The following is a 19,104-nucleotide window of genomic DNA, read 5'->3' as shown; positions in this document are numbered from 1 at the left end:
AATATGTGATTCATTTTCCTTGTTGTTCACAGTCTAGATTTCCTTTTGGCCTATGTAAATACTAGCTGGAATTTCTAAAGCATTTTTTCTTATTTTAAATATTCTATATTAATACAATAAATACTAAATCATAACACACATACTTAAAAACATCATTTAAGACGCTGCTCTGATACATTTCAAGATCTGCTTCTTGCCTCTGGCAAGCTGGTAGTGCTATTTTACTGATTCCATAAATACTCCTTTTGCTTATAACACACTGATCTTATCCTTGAACAAAATTATTCACAAAGTAATGGCTCTCTAAGGCCTACATAAGTTCTTAGAATCTTTAATAGGAATTAACTTGAATGTATAAAAACAAAAAAGGAGAGTGTGAACTTCTTAATAGTCACAGTTTGAAATGGTTTGGATTGGTTGATCCAGAGGTTTAATTAATATCTAACTCAGCACACTCATATGTTTACTAGGCACCTCTGGTTATCACCAGGACTGCTTGAATACAAGCTTCTCACAATTGCTCATCAAATCTAAATCAGCTCCCCCAATGAAACACATTTCAAGATTTGTTTCATAATAAAAAAGTATAACTCTCATACAATCAAGTTATAAGTCCCACTACCAAAGTTTTAAAGCAAAGCAAAAAAAAAGTCAGCCAAATTTAGGAGCTCAGCTCATGGCTTACAAGAAATTCAAATAACATAAAAAGAGAACTATAGAATGAACATCTTGGGTCTAGGATGTCAACTAAATCTATTTCTATATTGAGGAAACATACATGCATTCCATCATTTCTCTGCTTAATACCTGTACATCTTATATAAATATAACCTCATAGAAAATACTGAGTTTTGGATGTTAAACTGTCTTTTTGACAACAATTTTGGGCTGAATAACAACAGATTACAAGTCCTTGTTGTGTACCTTAAATTCTAAGACAGTATTATAGATGTTTACACAAAGTACTGGAGTACTTCCAGAAAAACTGGGTGAACAATGTTCATAGTGGAAAAGAATTTTATAACCATGCTGCATGGACACGAGGAGGTTTAGGTCTTGGCAGGCGGCCACTGGATGTGTCAAAAACTGACCTCTCACTCTTGTAGCTGAGACCGCTGGTGGCACTGGAGGTCCGGGAGGCACCTTTCAATGGGCTATACTGGCCAAGAGTCGATCTCATTTGTCTTGAAGGTGGTGATGGGTTGAGATAAGCCATGTTGCGATGGTAGTCTGTCAGTTGTTCGGAGCGCTTCATGCCAACTGTTGGTTTCACAGCTTCAAGCCTTTTTAATAAAGCCAAATTTTCTCTCTCGATCCTCTGCTGTTCCCTCTGTCTGTTGAGGGCACTATGATACAACTTAGGGGGGTTGACAGTCCATCTGTTCATTGTACTTCTGTTTCCTGGTTTCTCGGCATGTCGTGTCAATTCTTTCAAAAGCCTCTGATTTTCTTGATCAATCCGTCTTGCCTCTTCTTTTGTGAAAGAGTAGTTTTTCCTGGGTACTACTGAAGGCTGTTCAAAGTGATGTTTTTGTGTTTCCTTTTTATCTAATTGCAGAAACATATTCAAAAGATGATTGAGGTCCATGGTGTCATGCGAGCCTTTTTGTTGACATTTGGCATCTAAATTGGAATCTAACACTGAATACTTGGCAGTGAGTGCATGTTTTTCTTTCCCCTTTCTGGCAGATTTCATATATTTTGAATTATTTTTTAAATCCTCAATTTCTTCATATACTTGTTGACTCACGTTTCTTTGCTTTTTAGCTCTCACTTTTTGACAGTTTGGTGCACCCAGTTCATGAGGCTGAACAGGGCTGATGTCTGGGGTTGATAAAGGGGTTACATCCGTCACAGCATCTTCCGCTTCCTCAGTGTGGTCATCAAGTTTTGGTTTAGAACTTGAAGGTAGTGCTCCTGTTGATTTTTTTCCTGACTTATGCTTATGTTTGGGTGATGAGGGCATTATAGCAGATATATATTTCTTTGATGATGGATGCGAATCAGATATGCATTTTTCACGCCCCACATCTGAACAGACTTTACCGGAACTTGAAGATGAGGAAGACAAAGAAGAGGAACTAATTTTGACATATTTTTTATTAACGCTTTTTTTGAAGACATTAGCTGACTTGGACCTCACATGGAATTTTTTCCTATCATCACTGCTTTCCTCTCCATCTGTAAAGTATTCATCTTCACCTTCTTTTACAATCTTGGGAATTCTATTTGGAATGTATATTTTACGTCCTGTTGTAACATCATACAATTTTTTTGAACTTGAAGGAGTTGTCAATGTTAAAGAATTTCTGGTTTGTGTGATATTCTCTGCTGGATGTTCTTTCACGGAAATTTTTGCTTTGCTTTCATTTCTCTTCTCAGTAAGATAATCTTCCTTTGTTTGTATTTCAGTTTTTAATTGTACTTTTTTAATACACTTGTCTATTCTCTCTTTAGGGTTATCCTTTCGTTTGCCAAAAACTGAGTAATTGTCACATTTTTTGGCTACTTCGAAGTCACTATCAAAGAAGGAATGGTCCACTTCACCGTCTGATATATCTTCAAATCGATTCATGATGGCGAAAATACGTTTTACAGGAACTCCAGGGGCAGTTCACGACCCCTTCCGAACCTCAGGAGACCGCAGAAGGTAAATGACAGCCCTTCAGGGCTCAGTTTCAAGTCCACAGGGGTGGGCGGCAGAGGTCACAGAGCCCTGCAGATGTCGCCACCCCAAGTCAACTTAGAGCCGCCCGACCCCAACGCCACTCACGTGTCCCGAGGGCAGGATCGGCCGTTCCTGCCGCGGCACCAGAGAAACCGTCGGGCTCTGACGCCTTTGCTGGAGTCACACTGGCCTGGTGGGGAGGTGGCGGGGGGAGGCAGGGGCCCCGGCGGGCTCCCCCCGCTGCGTCCTCCGCAGGCTTCAGTTATACAACCCCGACTGCTCGCTGTTGCCTGGACTCCGGAGGGAGAAACGGACGCCGAACGCAGAGGAGGGTGGCGCGTGCGCCCGCGCGCCCACCACCCTGGAGCCCAACAAACGGCTCATGCCGCGCGGCGCGCGGCCCAGCTATACACCTTTCGATTTTGCAAGAAGAAAGGCTAGAAGGAGTTAGTCAAACCAAGGATCAACAACCTTTTACTTGCGGGGGGCAGTGGCTGATGCCTGTAATCCTAGCACTCTCGGGGGCCAAGTCGGGTGGATCGCTTGAGCTCCGGAGTTGGGGAGCAGGCTGAGCAAGAGCGAGACTCGGTCTCTAAAAAAACTAGCCAAGCATTGTGGCGGGCGCCTGTAGTCACATCTACTTGGAAGACGGAGGCAAGAGAATCGCTTAAGCCCAAGAGTTTGAAGTTGCTGTGAGCTGTGGCGCTACAGCGCTCTACCTACGGGGGGCAGAGACTCTATCTAAAAAAAACAAAACAAAACAAACCCCCCCCCAACAACCTTTTACTTTTTTTCTTGAGTTTTTGATTTCAACAATTTTACTACAGGGTTCATTCACATTTGCAATAAAATTACTCTTTATACGACATAAAAAAATGGACAACGGGTGTATGGAAAAGTGCTCAACATTACTAACATCAGGGAAACGAAAATAAAAAAAAATCACAATGAGTGAACACCTCATATACAGGTGTTTAATACTAGGAAGGCTAGTCTTAAAACAAAGAACGACCCAGAGATCAATGTTGGGAGGGTGTAGAGAAAACAAAACCTTTATACACTATTGGTGAGGACATAAATTGACACAGTCATTATGGAATACAGTACGGAGATTTCTCAAAAAATTAACAATAGAACAATCATATAACCCAGAAATCCCTTTTCTGAACATATATCCAAAAGGAAATGAAATCACCACCTAGAAAGGATATTTGCACTCCCATGTTCATTATAAAATTATTCTCAATAACCAAGATATGGAAACAACCAAAGCATTTATGTATAACTGGAAAAAGAAATTATGGTGTGTCTGTGTGTATACCATTATACATATGTCTATATACTATTATGTATATATAAAACATTATTTGTGCATGTATATATATACACACACATACATACATACACAAGGCAATATTATTAAGCTTTTAGAAAGAAGGAAATTCTACCATTGCAAAGATGCAGATGAATTTGGGGGAACAAGTGAAATAAACCAAACCCAGAAAGAAAAAGTCCTACATGCCTTCTCACCTATGTATAATCTAAAAAGAAAAAATATTGATACATAGAAATGTAGGTTACCCCAGGAAGGGGTGGGAGAAGGATGGAAAGATACAGGTCAAACGGTACAAAGTTGCAGTTATGTGGAATGGATAAATCTAGAGATCTAAAGTATAGCAAGAAGGCTATAGTTAATAATACTGAATTGTATGCTGAAAATTTTTAAGAGAGTAGATTTTAGGTGCTCTTACCCCTTAGAAAGGTAACAGATAAATTGCTTACCTGTAGTAATCATTTCACTATGCACAGGCACAAGTTGCTTAACAAAGAAGATACTTTCTGAGAAATGCAACATTAGGGAGTTTTATCATTGGGCAAACATCACAGAGCGGGGGTGGAGAGCATGCGGCCTGAAGACAATGTGTGGCCTTCTAGGTCCTCTTAAGTGTGGCTTTTTTTTTTTTTTTTCTGAGGCAGGATTTCACTTTGTTACCTGGGTAGAGTGCATTATCATCATCATAGGTCACTGCAACTTGGGTTCCTAGGCTGAAGCAATCTTCTTGCCTCAGCATCCCAAGTAGCTTAAGTAGCTGGGACTTACAGGCATGCAACACCACACTCAGCTAATTTTTCTGTTTTTTGGAGAGGCAGAGTCTCACTTTTCTTCTGGCTGATCTTGAACTCCTGAGCTCAAACAATCCTTCTGTCTCTGCCTCCCAGAGTGCTAGGATTACAAGTGCGAGCCACTGTGCCTGGCCTAAGTTTGGCCTTGTGATTGAATCTGAATTTTATGGAACAAATCCTTTTATTTTTATTAGCATGTTTTTGTTAGTCTTTTATATTTTTATTTTATTTTTATAAAGAACATATTTAAAATACCAAAGAATAAAATAACTTTCGTGAAATAATCCTCCCAGGTTGACCGGCACACTCAGACATTAGTAGGCAGTAGGGCTAAATTTACAGATGTTACGCTCTTGATTTAGTTCTAACTTTCCCCGCCTAACTGACACTACTACCATACGTGGCTGGTTGGCAAGTTTATAGGGTTTGATATACCTGTCGGCTATCAGTTTTTAATGACAGTGCATTGTGTTTCTGTTTGGAGTGGAATTTGTGAATAGTCCATAGCTTGACAGCATTTTTTTTTTTTTATTCTGTGGGCTTAACAGCCCATCATGTCAAAGAAGACCAAGAGAACACTGAAGGAAGAAAACAGATTTTTAAATGAGGATTGGGAATTGCAATATTACCTTGTTTCTGTTAAAGATAAGATGATTTGCTTGCTTAATGATTCTGCAATATCAACATTAAAAAATTCAATGCTCATCAGCATTATATCACTCATAAGGACCTCAAGTATTTTAAATTTGAAGGAGAGGCACAAAGGCTGTATTGCAGAAATTAAAAGATGAAAAACAAAAGCAAAGACAATTTTTTTAAGCAGCAATAAGACCTAGGAATAATGCCACTGAAGCAACTCATGAAACAGCTTATATACTCAGGGAAAAAGGGAAACCATTCAGTGATACAGAAATTGTGAAAGAATGCATTTTCTTTTTTCTTTTTTTTTAAAGAGCAGCTCAATGATTTGGGGGGTTGGTCAATACTATACAGAGAACATAAAGAAGAGTACAAAATGGCACTTAACACCAATGCCAGTACTTACCTCATTATGGTTATAACTAAGGATATTAGTAATTTTTGTATTATTTGCTTTTCTTTAGAATGTAAATCAAAGCCATTAACTTGAAAGTGAGGTATATGCACAATACATTCACAACCTGATACAAAATACTTTTCATAAGTAACATTACATTTTAAAATATTAGAAACTGAATGTCTGTGCTGACTTGTATTTTGACTTCATGGAACAAGAAAGGAACTTTCAAGTAGGGAGGGTTATACTGATAATAAAGCTCTTACAGTTCAAAACATCTTCCTCTCCCTTTATACTTACCACAAACTATACAATATTTAAACACACTTCTTCTTCAAAAGGAAATTTCAGATGAACAGATTTTTCCTAGTTAGCAAAGGTCATTGATGAACAGGCTGATACATGTGAATTGTTTGAAGAATATGCAGCTGTTATAGACCTATTCAGTGGAGAATACAATGAAAAATTTACTGACTTTGAGTATCATCACATCACACTCAAATTAGCATTTCAGCCTTACCTAGTTGAAATCACCAAGGCACCTAAAACACTACAGATGGAATTGATGGAGCTCTCAGTAGATGACATTTTAAAGTTATTGTCTAATGCTAAGAAAGAGCTAATTGAAATATAGAAAAAATCCAGTAGATTACCCACATTTTCAGCAACATGCCCCCAAAATGCTTTTTTGCTTTTCAAACACTTATTGCTGTAGATTTGTATTCTTCTACCTAACCCAAATCAAGAGACCCTTAAGATCACAAATTATTGGTACTCATTTAGAGGATCAGCTGAAACTATAGACCTCCATGCTGCAATCAAATATTCAATACTTTCCAACAAAAAGCAGACACACCAAAGTCATTAAAAGGCTAGTTAACTTTAAAATTACCAAAGTTTTATTTTTTTAATTATTAGATACATAGTAGTTAGATTTTTACAAAATAATATACATGTTAGGTACAGTAGAACCCCCATAGTTGACAATCTCCTTACATTTACCACGTCCTTAAGTTGACCTATTTTCATAGATTGGACCTGCGTTACATGTACTAAGGCCTAGTTCCTTATGTTAACCACTTCTGGATGCTGACCGGTCTGTTACAGTCCCTTAAGTGGTCAAATTAGAAGTTCTATTGTATATCTAATTGAAGTTTCTTGGCTGCAGCATTATTTGATTACAGCTAAATTAACGTGGGCTTCAAACACGAAAAGGTTTCCCATCCCTGTTAAAGAGTGTACTTACACGTACCTAGATGGTATATCGTACTACACAGCTAGGCTGTGTTTCCTAGGCTATAAACCCATACAGCATGTTACTATACTGAGTACTTTAGGCAATTGTAGCACAATGCTAAGAATTTGTGCACCTTAAACATAGAAAAGGTACAGTAAAAGTATGATATTAAAAGGCTAAAAAATGATACAATTCTATAGGGCACTTATCATAAGTGGAGCTGATAGAACTGGAAGCTTCTCTGGGTGAGTCAGTGAGTGAGTGGTAAGTGAGTGTGAAAGCCTAGGACATTTCTGTGCACTACTATAGACTTTATAAACATTGCACATTTAGGCTACACTAAGTGTATACAATCTATGTTTCTTCAATACTACATTAACCTTAGCTTACTGCAACTTTTTTGCTTTATAAACTTCTAATTTTTTTTTATCCCACTTAAAGTTTATTTCATGTGATTCTTCTCAGCATGCAGTATTCTTTCTTGGGAAAAATATTTTTCTTTGATGCTCTGGTTTACATTATAAATTAATTTACAAATATAGAATTATGTTAGAAACATTTATAAAAGTCTATATGATTTATTTTTCTTTATTTTTTAATTTTTTTCTTTTTATTAAATCATAGCTGTGTACATTAATGCAGTCATGGAGTACAATGTGCTGGTTTTATATACAAGTTGAAATATTTTCATCAAACTGGTTAGCATAGCCTTCCTGGCATTTTCTTAGTTATTGTGTTAAGACATTTATATTCTACATTTAGTAAGTTTCACATGTACCCTTGTAAGATGCACCGTAGGTGTGGTCCCACCAATTACCCTCCCTTCACCCATCCTCCCCCCTCCCCTTATACGATTTCTTATATACAAAAATATCCATAGAAATTGCTTTTTGTACACATAGTAGTATGGGTTGGTAATCTCTTTGGCTGTCTTTCTGCATAATATTAAAAAAGTAATGGTGATGGAATTTGTACCTCAAAGCTGTTAAAAAAATCATTTTCTGTATGTATATTTCAAAACAAAACATTTTTCTAACATAATATAATTAGAGTCTTTTTGAAAAAGAGTATACAGGGAAAAGTTAAAAATATTTCTTTACAATGTGCTTGTATTCCTTTTTCTAAAACATTAAAACCCCAAACTAGCTATGCTCACATGAGAGATTTAAAAACATTATCTTCTCTCATTGCTGCATGGAAAAAAATAAAACCCAGTACAAAAGTAACTCAGGATGTTTTCTTCATCTTACTGGAACACTATTTCCATAAATTCAACAAGTATCCTCATTTTAATTAACTTTTCAAATAAATTCTGTCATTCAACTAGTAGGTGACTCTACTATGGACTAGGCACTCTGTTGAGCACTGGAGGGATGACCATGAAAATTATTCAAATCAAGATACCTCTCAGAAGTGAAAGGGAGTGCTAACATAAATATTAAATACAATTCTCTCTCTCTCTTTTTTTAATTTGAAAGCCAGTCAAGTGAAGCAGTGGGCATGGAGAAGGAACAAAGAAATCTGTAACTGGTTGCAATAATTAGTTGTAAACATCACTGCACTGAGATTAGCCTCTTTTAAAAAAAATTTGACCAAAAATGGTTTATTATATTAAAACATATAAAACTCCATTTAAAAGCTATTTTTAGTACAGTTCTTTTTTTTTTTTTAGTAAAATTCTATCAATGCTTTGTTAGAAAATGAAATATTCAGGACACAAACTAAAAGGGACAGGATGTCAGGCTGATTGACCAAAATAGGACAATGGTCACCCAGACTAAGTCAAGGGTGATATCCCACCTTTACTGCTCAGGGGAACCTATCAAATGATTTATTTCAACCAGAATCTTTGGTTAAATGAGATTAGCTCCATTCCTACCCCTACATATTATACTTGTGTCTGCCTAGGGAAGTTCGGCTTCTTGGGTTTTCAGGAACCAGAACACAGAGGTTACAAGCACCAGCTCAGGAGCCAGACAGCCTGGATCAGGCCCTGACTCCACTGTTTACTATCTGAGTGACCTTGGGTAAGCTAACATCTTGGAGTTTTGCTTCCCTCATATGGAAAATGAGGGGTGGAGGGTGGCGCCTACAGCTCAAAGGAGTGGGCCACTGGCCCCATGTACCGGAGGTGGTGGGTTCAAACCCAGCCCCCGGGCCAAAAACTGCAACAAAAAAGAAAGAAAGAAAAGAAAATGAGGGGTGGTAGTACAATGTAATACCTACCTCCCAACGGTGCCATGCAGATTAAATGAGTTAATACCTTACAGGTGTTTAGAACAGTGCCTGGCACAGGAGGCTGGCTGCATGTAGTTTTATTGCTATTAGTATCTACCACGTACCAGACAGAGGTGATTTGAGAGCTAGTGATAGCTCGAAGATTTGTGGTATTGCCTAATAAGGTATGATAAAAAGCTTTAATAAGAGGCAAAGGATGCAAAGTTGGAGGTTTCCTATAAAAATCGAGCTGTCTAGGGGAAGGAAGGGCTTGGTCACCTATCCGGTACTATATAGGGGTACATGGCACATTTTATGGGTGAAGGACTCAACTACAACTCACCCTTTGGACTTTACCTTACAAATGCAAATAATGTAACCTAATCTTATGTTATATTAACCCCAAATTAAAAATAAAAAAACTAAGTATCTTTTTTTTTTTTTTTAAACAAAAATCAGAAAGCTATCATTTGAGAGATAACCAGCTGCCGACAGTAGCCTTCAGCTGATCAGGAGCACAAGATCTCCCACGAACTCAGCAGAAATGCAGAATCTCAGGTCCTACCCCGGACCTACTGACCTGGAAGCTGCATTCCAACCAGAATGTGTGCATACCCCAGGTCCCAGAAGCACTCTCCTACACCTCAGAGTCCTCCTGGGGGTAGATGAGGCTGTTGATCATGCTGAAGTTGTAGAAAGGGCTGCTGAAGGGGCTGTTCTGGCCTTCACTGGTGCCGTCAGGGAAAGGGCTATAATAGGGAGATCTCTGGCTGCTGCTATTGCCTGTGCCATTACTCAGCTGCAAGGCGTCTGGCGAGGTCTCGGAGATATGGGTGGGAGCGAAAGTGCCGCTGGAGGGCAGCTGGGCCCCCTGGATTCCTAGGTGGCCGCTATCAGGGAGAGCTGGATGATGGGTGTTTCCACTGCTGCTGACACTCAAGTCGCTGAGACTGCTGAAGAAAGTGTTGAGGCAAGGTGCGGAGGTGAGCATGGATCCTCCGGGAGACGAAGCAGTACTCTCGGTGCCCTCGGGAGACTGTGGGGACAGTGAATGCCTCAGCAGAGAGGAGGGACCGTCTGCTTCTGGCTTCTCACCGCCTGCAGACCCTATCCCTGAGGAGAGCCCTTCTAATTCTGATGTCTCAGCAGCCAGGGTGGCGCTGCTGCTGACCTCAAACCGGCGCTTTCGCCTCCGACGGAAGTTTCCATTGTCAAACGTTTTGTCACAGTTTGGATCTAGGGTCCAGTAATTACCTTTCCCTGGATCATTCTCGTCGCGGGGCACTTTCCTGAAGCAGTCGTTGAGCGACAGGTTGTGGCGGATGGAGTTCTGCCAGCGGGCGTTGCTGTGCTGGTAGAAGGGGAAACTGTCGGTCACGAACTGGTAGATGTGGCGGAGCGTGAGCTTGCGTTCAGGCGCACTCTGGATGGCCATGGCAATGAGCGCTGAGTACGAGTAGGGCGGCCGCACCGGGTTCAGCAGGTCCTCGCCGCTGGCCATGGGCAGCCAGCCCAGTTCGCCCGGCTCCGCGGGCCCGGCGGTTGTGACGGCATCGGCGGCCAGGGACTGTGCGAAGGGCTGCTGCACAGAGGCGAAGGTGGCCTCGGCGGTCGGGGGCTGCAGGAAGGGCCCGGCGGCGGCGGCGGGGTGCGGCAGCGGCGGGGGCAGGACGCCCAGGTACGCGGCCGCGGCAGCAGCGGCGGCCGAGGGTGGGCACCCCACGCCGGGTCCATTGAGCCACAGGTAGGGGTTGGTGGCGGCGGCCGGCGGCTCGGCGTACTCGATCGGTCCGTACCCGGTCGGTCCGTACCCGGTCGGTCCGTACTCGGTAGGTCCGGCGGCGGCCGGGGGTGCGCCCGGAGTGGCGGCTGCGGCGGTCAGGGCCGGGCCGGGCTGCGAGTACACCCCGAAGTTGTCATCGCAGTAGTGGGCCATGTCGGAGGCCATAGGCGGGTGCAGAGTGGCCGCGGTGAGGGACGAGCGAAGCTGGTCTTGCCGCTGGGCCGAGAGCATCCCTTCTGGGGTCAACCCTATGGCACCGCCTCAGCCCTCGCTCTGCTCCCGGTACTCTGGGTCAGACGGTGCAGACGCTCCTAAACTTGTAAGTTTTTGAAACGTTGACTCATTTGTAATAACACTTTAAAACACAAGTGCATTGTACAGCTGTACAAGAACATTTTCTTTCCTTATACTCCTATTCCGTAACCTTTTTCTATCTAACATAATTTTTTACTTTTTAACCTTCTGTGTTAAACATTGAGATATAAAATACACATTTAGCCTAGGCCTACGCAGGGTGAGGACACTCAGTAGCACTGTCCTTCACCTCCACATCTTGTCCCACTGGAAGATCTTCAGTGGGGGTAACCTACATAGAGTTGTCATCTCCTGTATTAACGATGACTTCATATGGAATACCTCCTGAAGGATCTGCCAGAGTCTGCTTTATGTTAACTTTATTTTTATAAGTAGAAGGAATACTCTGCAAAACATGGATAAAAATTATAACATATTAAATAATAAACCAATAATAATTACCAAGTATTATGTGCTGTACGTAAATATATATGCTATACTTTTATACAGCTGAAAGTGCAGTAGGTTTTTTTATACCAGCATCACTGCAAAGATGTGAGTAATGCATTTTGCTATGATGACATTAGGTGGTGGATGACTGTGTATGTATATTAAAACATCCTGTTGTATACCTTAAATTTATACAATAAAAGAATTCTTGTTCTCATGATGTGTTTGTCATCTTGTTGTGGACCACAAAAGGAGATGCAGGAGTTTTCAATTTGTTGACCAAAATACCAAAACTTTTACACTTATATATGAAAAGCAGAAATAAGTGTGTGATCCATGTTATTTATAAAGACAAATATCAAAGCTAAATAAATCTTTTATTTAAAAGAATACATTTTAAAAGTACCAAAACCAAGAAGATAAATGTGCAGTTACTCAAGTAGAAAAAGAACACAAAGAAGACACACAGTGTGTTTCCCCCAGATCCACCTTGGGTCTCCACTACTTAGAATGTTCACTTCTCTTTTCAACCACAAAGGGAAAAATATGTCTCAGCTTTCACTAGATCTAGGAGGAGCTGCTGGACATGGCTCTGGTATATTCCCTAGCCTTGGCAAAAGTGCCATCCCTGCCTGTAGTTCTGGCTTAGGTTATCTCTGCTTCATCTCTCAAAGCCTCTCTGTAATTCATTAGGCTGTGGAAGTCAAGAACCTCCAAGGGCTGACAACTGCTCTGACAGCAGGAGGTGGACCTTTTGAGACCCTAGTGTTCTGGTTGGGTGGTACCGTCTTTAAAGGATTTATAATCTAACAGATCCAAGGACTTTTCCCTCTAGCAAACTGAAGTTGCCTTCCTTAGATCAATGCTCTCAAGTTCCTGACAACTGTGAAGAATAGTAAGTGATAGGACACTCAGCCCGACAGTGCTGCCTGGGGCCCTCTAACTAGGAGACTACTAAGGACTAGTCTCTCTGTAATAACTAATACTCTGTAGTGCTCGTTTTCCCAGTCTGACTTATGGATGTCTTCATATAGGCCAGTGTTTTGCAGCCTTATTTTTTTTTCTTTATCTCACAGCACACTGGAACCTGTAGTTAAAATCCCATGGTAAACTTAAATTATGATTTTCAAAAAGTAAAAAGAGGAATATAATTACTATGCTTTGAACTTCTTTTGAAAATAATTAATTCATGAACTATAAAAATTCTCATGGCACACCAGTTGAAAGTTACTGATATAGGCTCCTGTCAACTGGATTAAAGTCTTCCTGGGAAATGCCACATCCCTATACCCTTTTGAGCAGTTTCCTTTCTACAAATCTTGCAGCGAATGGGTCCTTGTTCTAGAAGTGATGTGAGATGGGAAATTTACAGCATAAGGCAGGAGGGTCCAGGCTAGGTAGTGGGTAAGAAAAAAAAAAACTTGATCTATTTCTTCTCTTCTCCAGCCAGATTTAGGATCTTTATATAAGGAAGTGGCTGAATCAGATGACTTTTTAATTTCAAAGTATTATGGGGATACAAATATTTTTAGTTACATGAATTACTTTTATAATGCTTGAGTCATGATTGTAAGTGTGCCTGTCACCCAGACAGTGTGTTATTTTGTCAAGACAACTGTGCTTGAATATTTATTGCAGTACAATTTACAAATTGTAAAGATGTGGAATCAACCCGAATGCCCATCAATTCATGAATGAATTAACAAAATGTGGTGTATGTGTATCATGGAATACTCCTCAGCCATGAAAAATGATGACTTAATGCCTTTTGCAAGAATTTGGATGGAACCAGAGCCCATAATCCTAAGTGAAATACTTACAGAATGGATAAACACCACATGAACTCACTATTAAATTGGAACTTTGGAATTAACTGAATCAGATAATTTTTTTGAGCCCCTGATCTTTTTTTTTCTTTTTTTCTTTTTTTAAAGACAGGGTCTCATTTACTCACCTGGGCTAGAGTGCCATGGCCTTAAGCTAGCTCAAAGCAACCTGAAATTCCTGGGATCTAGCAATCCTCCTGCCTCAGCCTCCTGGGTAGCTAGGCCTAGAGGCATGCACCAACCATGCCTGATGAATTTTTCTATTTTTTGTAGAGATAGAGTCTTGCTTTTGCTAAGGTGGGTCTCAAACTCCTGAGTGCAAGTGATCCTACCACCTCAGCCTCCCAGAGTGCTATGATTATAGGTGTGAGCAACCAGGCCCAGCTGAGCCCCTGATTTTTTGAAGTTATCTGACATCACAAACATATCTATGTGATTCTGTCATCAGAATGCCAATTCTTTTTGTTATCCAAACCTCCCACTTATTTTGATACTTTTGTTGCTCTGGCTGTGTATTATAACAAAGCCTTTCTTTTGATTGTCTATGATACATTTTGCAGAAATGAGAAGAAAAGTGAATTAAGGGACAAGGTCAGTCTCAGGCTGGGAGAAATGGAACAGTGTGAGCTTGCAACTAAGTCAGACCAGGAGTCTACTCCCAGCCCTATCACTACTAGCTGTGATAACAGGGGGATGTTACTGAACTTTAGGAGCCTCAGGCTGGCTATCTACAAAATGGGCTTGGGAAAGCCTGTCGTGTATACTGAGTTGTGGGTTGGAACCAGGCCCTGGCCAGCTAGGACAGCAGTGGCAACTGCAACAAAAAAAAGCCAGGCGTTGTGGTGGGCACCTGTAGCCCCAGCTACCTGGGAGGCTGAGGCAAGAGAATCCATTAAGCCCAAGAGTTTGAGGTTGCTGTGAGCTGTCATGCCTTGGCACTCTACTGAGGGCGACAGAGTGAGACTCTGTCTCAAAAAAAAAAAAAAAAAAAAAAAAACAGAAGAAGAAGGGAGGGAGAGCCTGCCCTGAAAGCCCTGTTCTGAGTCTTCTAGAGCTGATATCAAAGGGCAGGTCATGAGAGTTTGTTGTCCCCTCTATTCAAGGGAATGTGGTGCTTGCAGTCCCCATTCAGGTTTTCTGATTTCACTGTTGGCAGGGCTTGGGACTCACCTGATTTTTGACCTGAGGACATGTCATAGTGAGGCCTACACTTCCCTCAGACCCCAGAAAAGGATATGAGGATAACTTTATGTGGGTACGCACCAGCAAATGGTCTCACACGGAATGAAAGCTGTGGCAGGCTGCAGGTAGAGTCCCAACTCAAGGTCCTCAATTTAATGTCTCAGCAGACCTGAGTCCTTCCTCTGTTGATGTAGATGAAATTGCCAACTTAAGATCAAGACCTTCACATCCCTGTTACCGCTGAGTAAGAACTGATGGATGGCTCCAGCTGACATTTCTGCCTGGGGTCTTCAGGAACTAAACAGTAGGGGAGATTCTGTGTGGCTCCTACTGATATGGGGTGTGTGGTTCCAGGCTCTTCAGTGACCTCACCCTTCCTCCCAGCACACGCTGGAAATCCTCCCCTACTTGAGTCCTATCCTATCCTATTTATTCATAATAAAGCTTCTAATTCCCTGATACACTCTAGGGAGAAATGAAATTTGCCTCATATTGCCACAACTGCTCGTTTTCCCCAGACTAATAGTGTGAAGAATCTCTGTTGCCCCCACTGTAACAGCGTTGGTGATCCTGTCTTCAGGGTTCTCTGACTTCTGGAACAACCTGGAACTCTTGTTTTCTAATTTGAGGCAGCCCTCTTGGTTAAGTTTCCTTAGCACCACAAGATTATCTGGGAAGAAGTTGAGTATGACTCCTCACGCTGCCATGCTCAGGTCTGAAAACAGGGACAGGGTTGTATGTGACCCTCTTCATTCCGGAAGGGGTCTCCTTGTTGTCACTCAGTGTCATCATGTTGACTGCTGTTAATGAGCTAGTCTCCTCCCTCCTCTAATAGGGACCTCCTCCATTAGTGCAAGGACTTCATGTCTCTGAGACCATCCTTCACCGGCCCCCCCCATCCCCCGCTAAATGACAGGTAACCTCAGCCTGCAAGATCTGCCTGTAGTCTCCCAAGGTTGACTGCAGAGGCAGGACTTTCTAAGGAAATCTCTGTTTCTGTTCACCTCTGTGATAGTTGCCTCCTTCTTCATATAGGATTTTTACCTTGACACTTGTCATGGCCTGAGATTCTGCCAAAATTCTGCTTAGCAATAAAAACTGGGAAATATTTTCCCCTCATCACCTCTTTATTATCAATTACACTTCTTTGTGAAGTACAAGGTTTCTCGCTGTCTTCCATGATGATAGCTTCTACTAGAATCTACAATTGCAAAGGCAGGAGCTGGATCTTCTTTCACGAAACATTCCCGGTACAAGCCTGAGGACTTCCATGGAGCAAATACTCAATTAAAGTTAGGGTAAAATGAGAGCCATGGACAAGACTTAGTCTAACATTTTGCTTTTATTTCTCACACATTCTTGAATAACATAAACAAATCCCTATATTCTATCTTTTACATTTATGACAAGAAAAGTTAAATGGAGTAAAGAAAACCAAAAATTGACCAATGTTTATTTTTTTTTATGTCTTCTTATTTCAACTATTTTACTGTTGCATCTTTCACATTTCCAAAAATATTCCTGTTCTAATGTCACATCACCTTTCTCTGGATTACAAAAGTGACCTAAGGATTTTCAATTCACATTTCAAAAAGAAACAAAACTCTTACTACTAAATCTTATCAACAGCAATAAGTATGTGTTCCATGTCATATGTAAACTTGTATTTTGAATCTAAATAAATCTTCAGTTGAAAGAAACACCAGTTAAAACACAAAGATTAATCAACAAGTTATTCCTACATAACAAGAACAAAGGTTAATAGAACTTTTCAATCAGAAAGTAAAGAAACTGCCTCAGACCATACTAGGGGTGGGAGGAGCTCCTGGGTGTGGGCCTAGATCGCCCTCTAGCCTTGGAGGAGGTGCCAGGCCTGGCTGCAACTTTGCCTTCGTCTTGCTCTTGCTCTTCCTCTTCTTTCAAAGCCTCCTCATAATGGGAAGGGAAGGCACTGGGGACGGTATCATTGATCTTGGCCAAAAACTCCAGGACTTTCATCTTGCTGGTTTCTGCGTGAGCTCTGGGACCCCACAGGAATTCAAAGCGTGGAGGATCACTGTTGGGCACCTGCTGGTACACCAGGTACTCTTCCTGCACCAGCTCTTCAGTGATAAGCTGCCGGGGCTCCCCAAAGATGAAGTGCTTCTTTCCATCATAGACCCCGAGAATATTCAGGAATTCCCAGATCTCTTCCTCAGAGGCAGAATTGCCATTTAAGAAGATCACACCCAAGAGAGGCATCAGAAGCCCATTCTTGGGAAAGCCCCAGAGACTGCTCAGACTTCCGTCATCGTTGATGTCTAGCTTGCTGACAAGGGTGTAGGACTGACCACGAGGGTTGACTTCCTTCAGGTCAAGACCAAAGACCAGCTCCACACGCTCAGCGGCTCTCTTGAGGATCTCAGGGAAATGCTCCCTGTACCTTTTTTGGACAACCCTCAGCATTTCTACCTTTGTAATGGGCTCTTGCATTTTATATTTGTACAGCATGAACTGCACCAACATCCCTGCCTTCCTGATTATAGGATCTCTTTGTGCTCTCTCAGCGGCAGCTGCAGCCTGGGAGGCGATTTTTCTCTCCTGACGTTTGCTCTTGCCACATTTCTTAGATCTTGTGCATGAAGCACCTGCAGCATGGGAGCTGGGGGGAGTATTCCCCAAAGCAGGAGAGGGAGAAGAAGCTGACTCTTCTTTCTCTGCTGCAGTGGCCTGAGCACCACCAAGATCCTGGGTCTCATCTCGAGCCTTGCGGCGTTTCTCACGGGCACGGAGCTTGCTCTTCTGACCACGAGGCATGATGGCTGTGGTCAGTGACAGCAGGTGGGAGTGTGGGTAAAAAGGTAGGTGGCTGATGTACCTGGAGGTGGAAGAATGAGATTCTGTCAGCACCTTAAGCAGGGGCATACCATCTTGGCTTTATTGAAGGAACTTGACCCTGAAGGTTTCCCTGAAGACTCCCCCCCCCAGAAACCTACATGGCTCCTGTTCTGGTAAGCCTCTCCCCACGACACCATAGAGGAACCATAAACCCTTAGTGTGTATCTTAGACAGCATCATGGGCTTTCTGGGGTGATAGCAAGGATTGGGGCTTTCTGTCTTTTGGTGTTTGGGGTCATCTCAGTTCATTTTTAGGATTAGCATATCATCTTGTGGCAGGGCCTGAGTGACTGTCCTCTCCTCCTTTGAAGTTGACACCTTAAAGCTCCCCAGGACCCATCATAAAGAACTGACAGGGTGCCTCAGTCCCACTGCCATGACAGGGGACACAAAATGCTAAGATCTCAGTGAGATCCTTTTCATCTTGGGTTCATCGGGGTCTTTAGCCCTCATTCAGGGTCCTCACCTTGGCTCAGTGGAAGGTTGGCTTGGCATCACCCTCATTTTGCTAACTGTGGCTACACATTTATACTAAGGGTTTAACCTCCCTTAGATGTGATATAAAGAAGTGAGGGGGATGCTCAACGTGACAGCCCTTTCCTAAGCTTTCTAGGACTAAAAACAAAGGGTTGGGATGGATTCTTTGTTGTCCTCTCTGTTCAAGGTTTGATGGTCCCCTGAAATCTCACTCAAGGGTCCTCAATTGGGCAGCTCAATCTTTTTCATGAACTGAGGCATATGTCCTACTAGTAAGAGCCTGCTACCCTGAAACTCAATAGGAGGAAGTTAGGGTGGCCTTATCTGAACAAATGTGGTTTTCCCAGTGAAAGTTGTGGCAGGCAGATTACTGTTCCACATAGGGTCCCAACTTAGCTTCTAAATTTGACTCATGTGAGGGAGGGCCTAAAATTCTTTTCTCTGTTGATATATGACACCACCCTCAGATCAAAACCCTCATTTCCCTACTATCCTTAGTGAAAAATAATGGGCATCTCTGCCTGACATTTCTGCCTGGGATCTCCCAGAGCTGACCTTAGGGAATATTCTGTGTGGCTCACACTAATATGGGGTGAAAGGTCTTTGAAATCCCCAGAGTTTTTACCATGACACTTGGCACAACCTGGAAATCCTCCCTCTGCTGACCAGAAGCTTTCCCCTTTGACCTAGTCCCTCACATCTCTAAGATACTATGGGAAGTGGGAATGCAAACTAATACATTCCTTTTGAAAAGAAGTTTGGAGAACACTCGGATCTAAAAATTGACCTGCTGTTGGATCCTGCAATTCCTCTACTTGGAGTATATCCAAAAGACCAACAATCATTTTGCAAAAAAGATATTTGCACCAGATTATTCATTACAGTTCAATTCATAATAGCCAAGTCATGGAAGAAGCCCAAGTCTCATCAACC

The 19,104-nt window shown here is 41.8% G+C and overlaps 3 protein-coding genes across 3 annotated transcripts; all 3 read right to left on the bottom strand.

Moving 5' to 3' along the window:
• Positions 1-1,018: 1,018 nt before the first annotated feature.
• On the bottom strand, positions 1,019-2,575 carry LOC128576670 (cilia- and flagella-associated protein 97-like). The gene has a single exon (XM_053578861.1). The coding sequence runs from the start codon at positions 2,573-2,575 to the stop codon at positions 1,019-1,021; it is 1,557 nt and encodes a 518-aa protein (XP_053434836.1).
• A 7,344-nt stretch (positions 2,576-9,919) lies between these two features.
• LOC128577188 (forkhead box protein I3-like) lies at positions 9,920-11,218 on the bottom strand. The gene has a single exon (XM_053579283.1). The coding sequence runs from the start codon at positions 11,216-11,218 to the stop codon at positions 9,920-9,922; it is 1,299 nt and encodes a 432-aa protein (XP_053435258.1).
• A 5,405-nt stretch (positions 11,219-16,623) lies between these two features.
• LOC128576739 (melanoma-associated antigen B4-like) lies at positions 16,624-17,613 on the bottom strand. The gene has a single exon (XM_053578982.1). The coding sequence runs from the start codon at positions 17,611-17,613 to the stop codon at positions 16,624-16,626; it is 990 nt and encodes a 329-aa protein (XP_053434957.1).
• Positions 17,614-19,104: the final 1,491 nt, after the last annotated feature.

This window comes from Nycticebus coucang, chromosome X (assembly GCF_027406575.1).
Source record: "Nycticebus coucang isolate mNycCou1 chromosome X, mNycCou1.pri, whole genome shotgun sequence".
Taxonomy (NCBI): Eukaryota; Metazoa; Chordata; class Mammalia; order Primates; family Lorisidae; genus Nycticebus; species Nycticebus coucang.
Note: the sequence above shows the minus strand (reverse complement) of the source record. Positions and strands in the feature narration are given on the sequence as shown.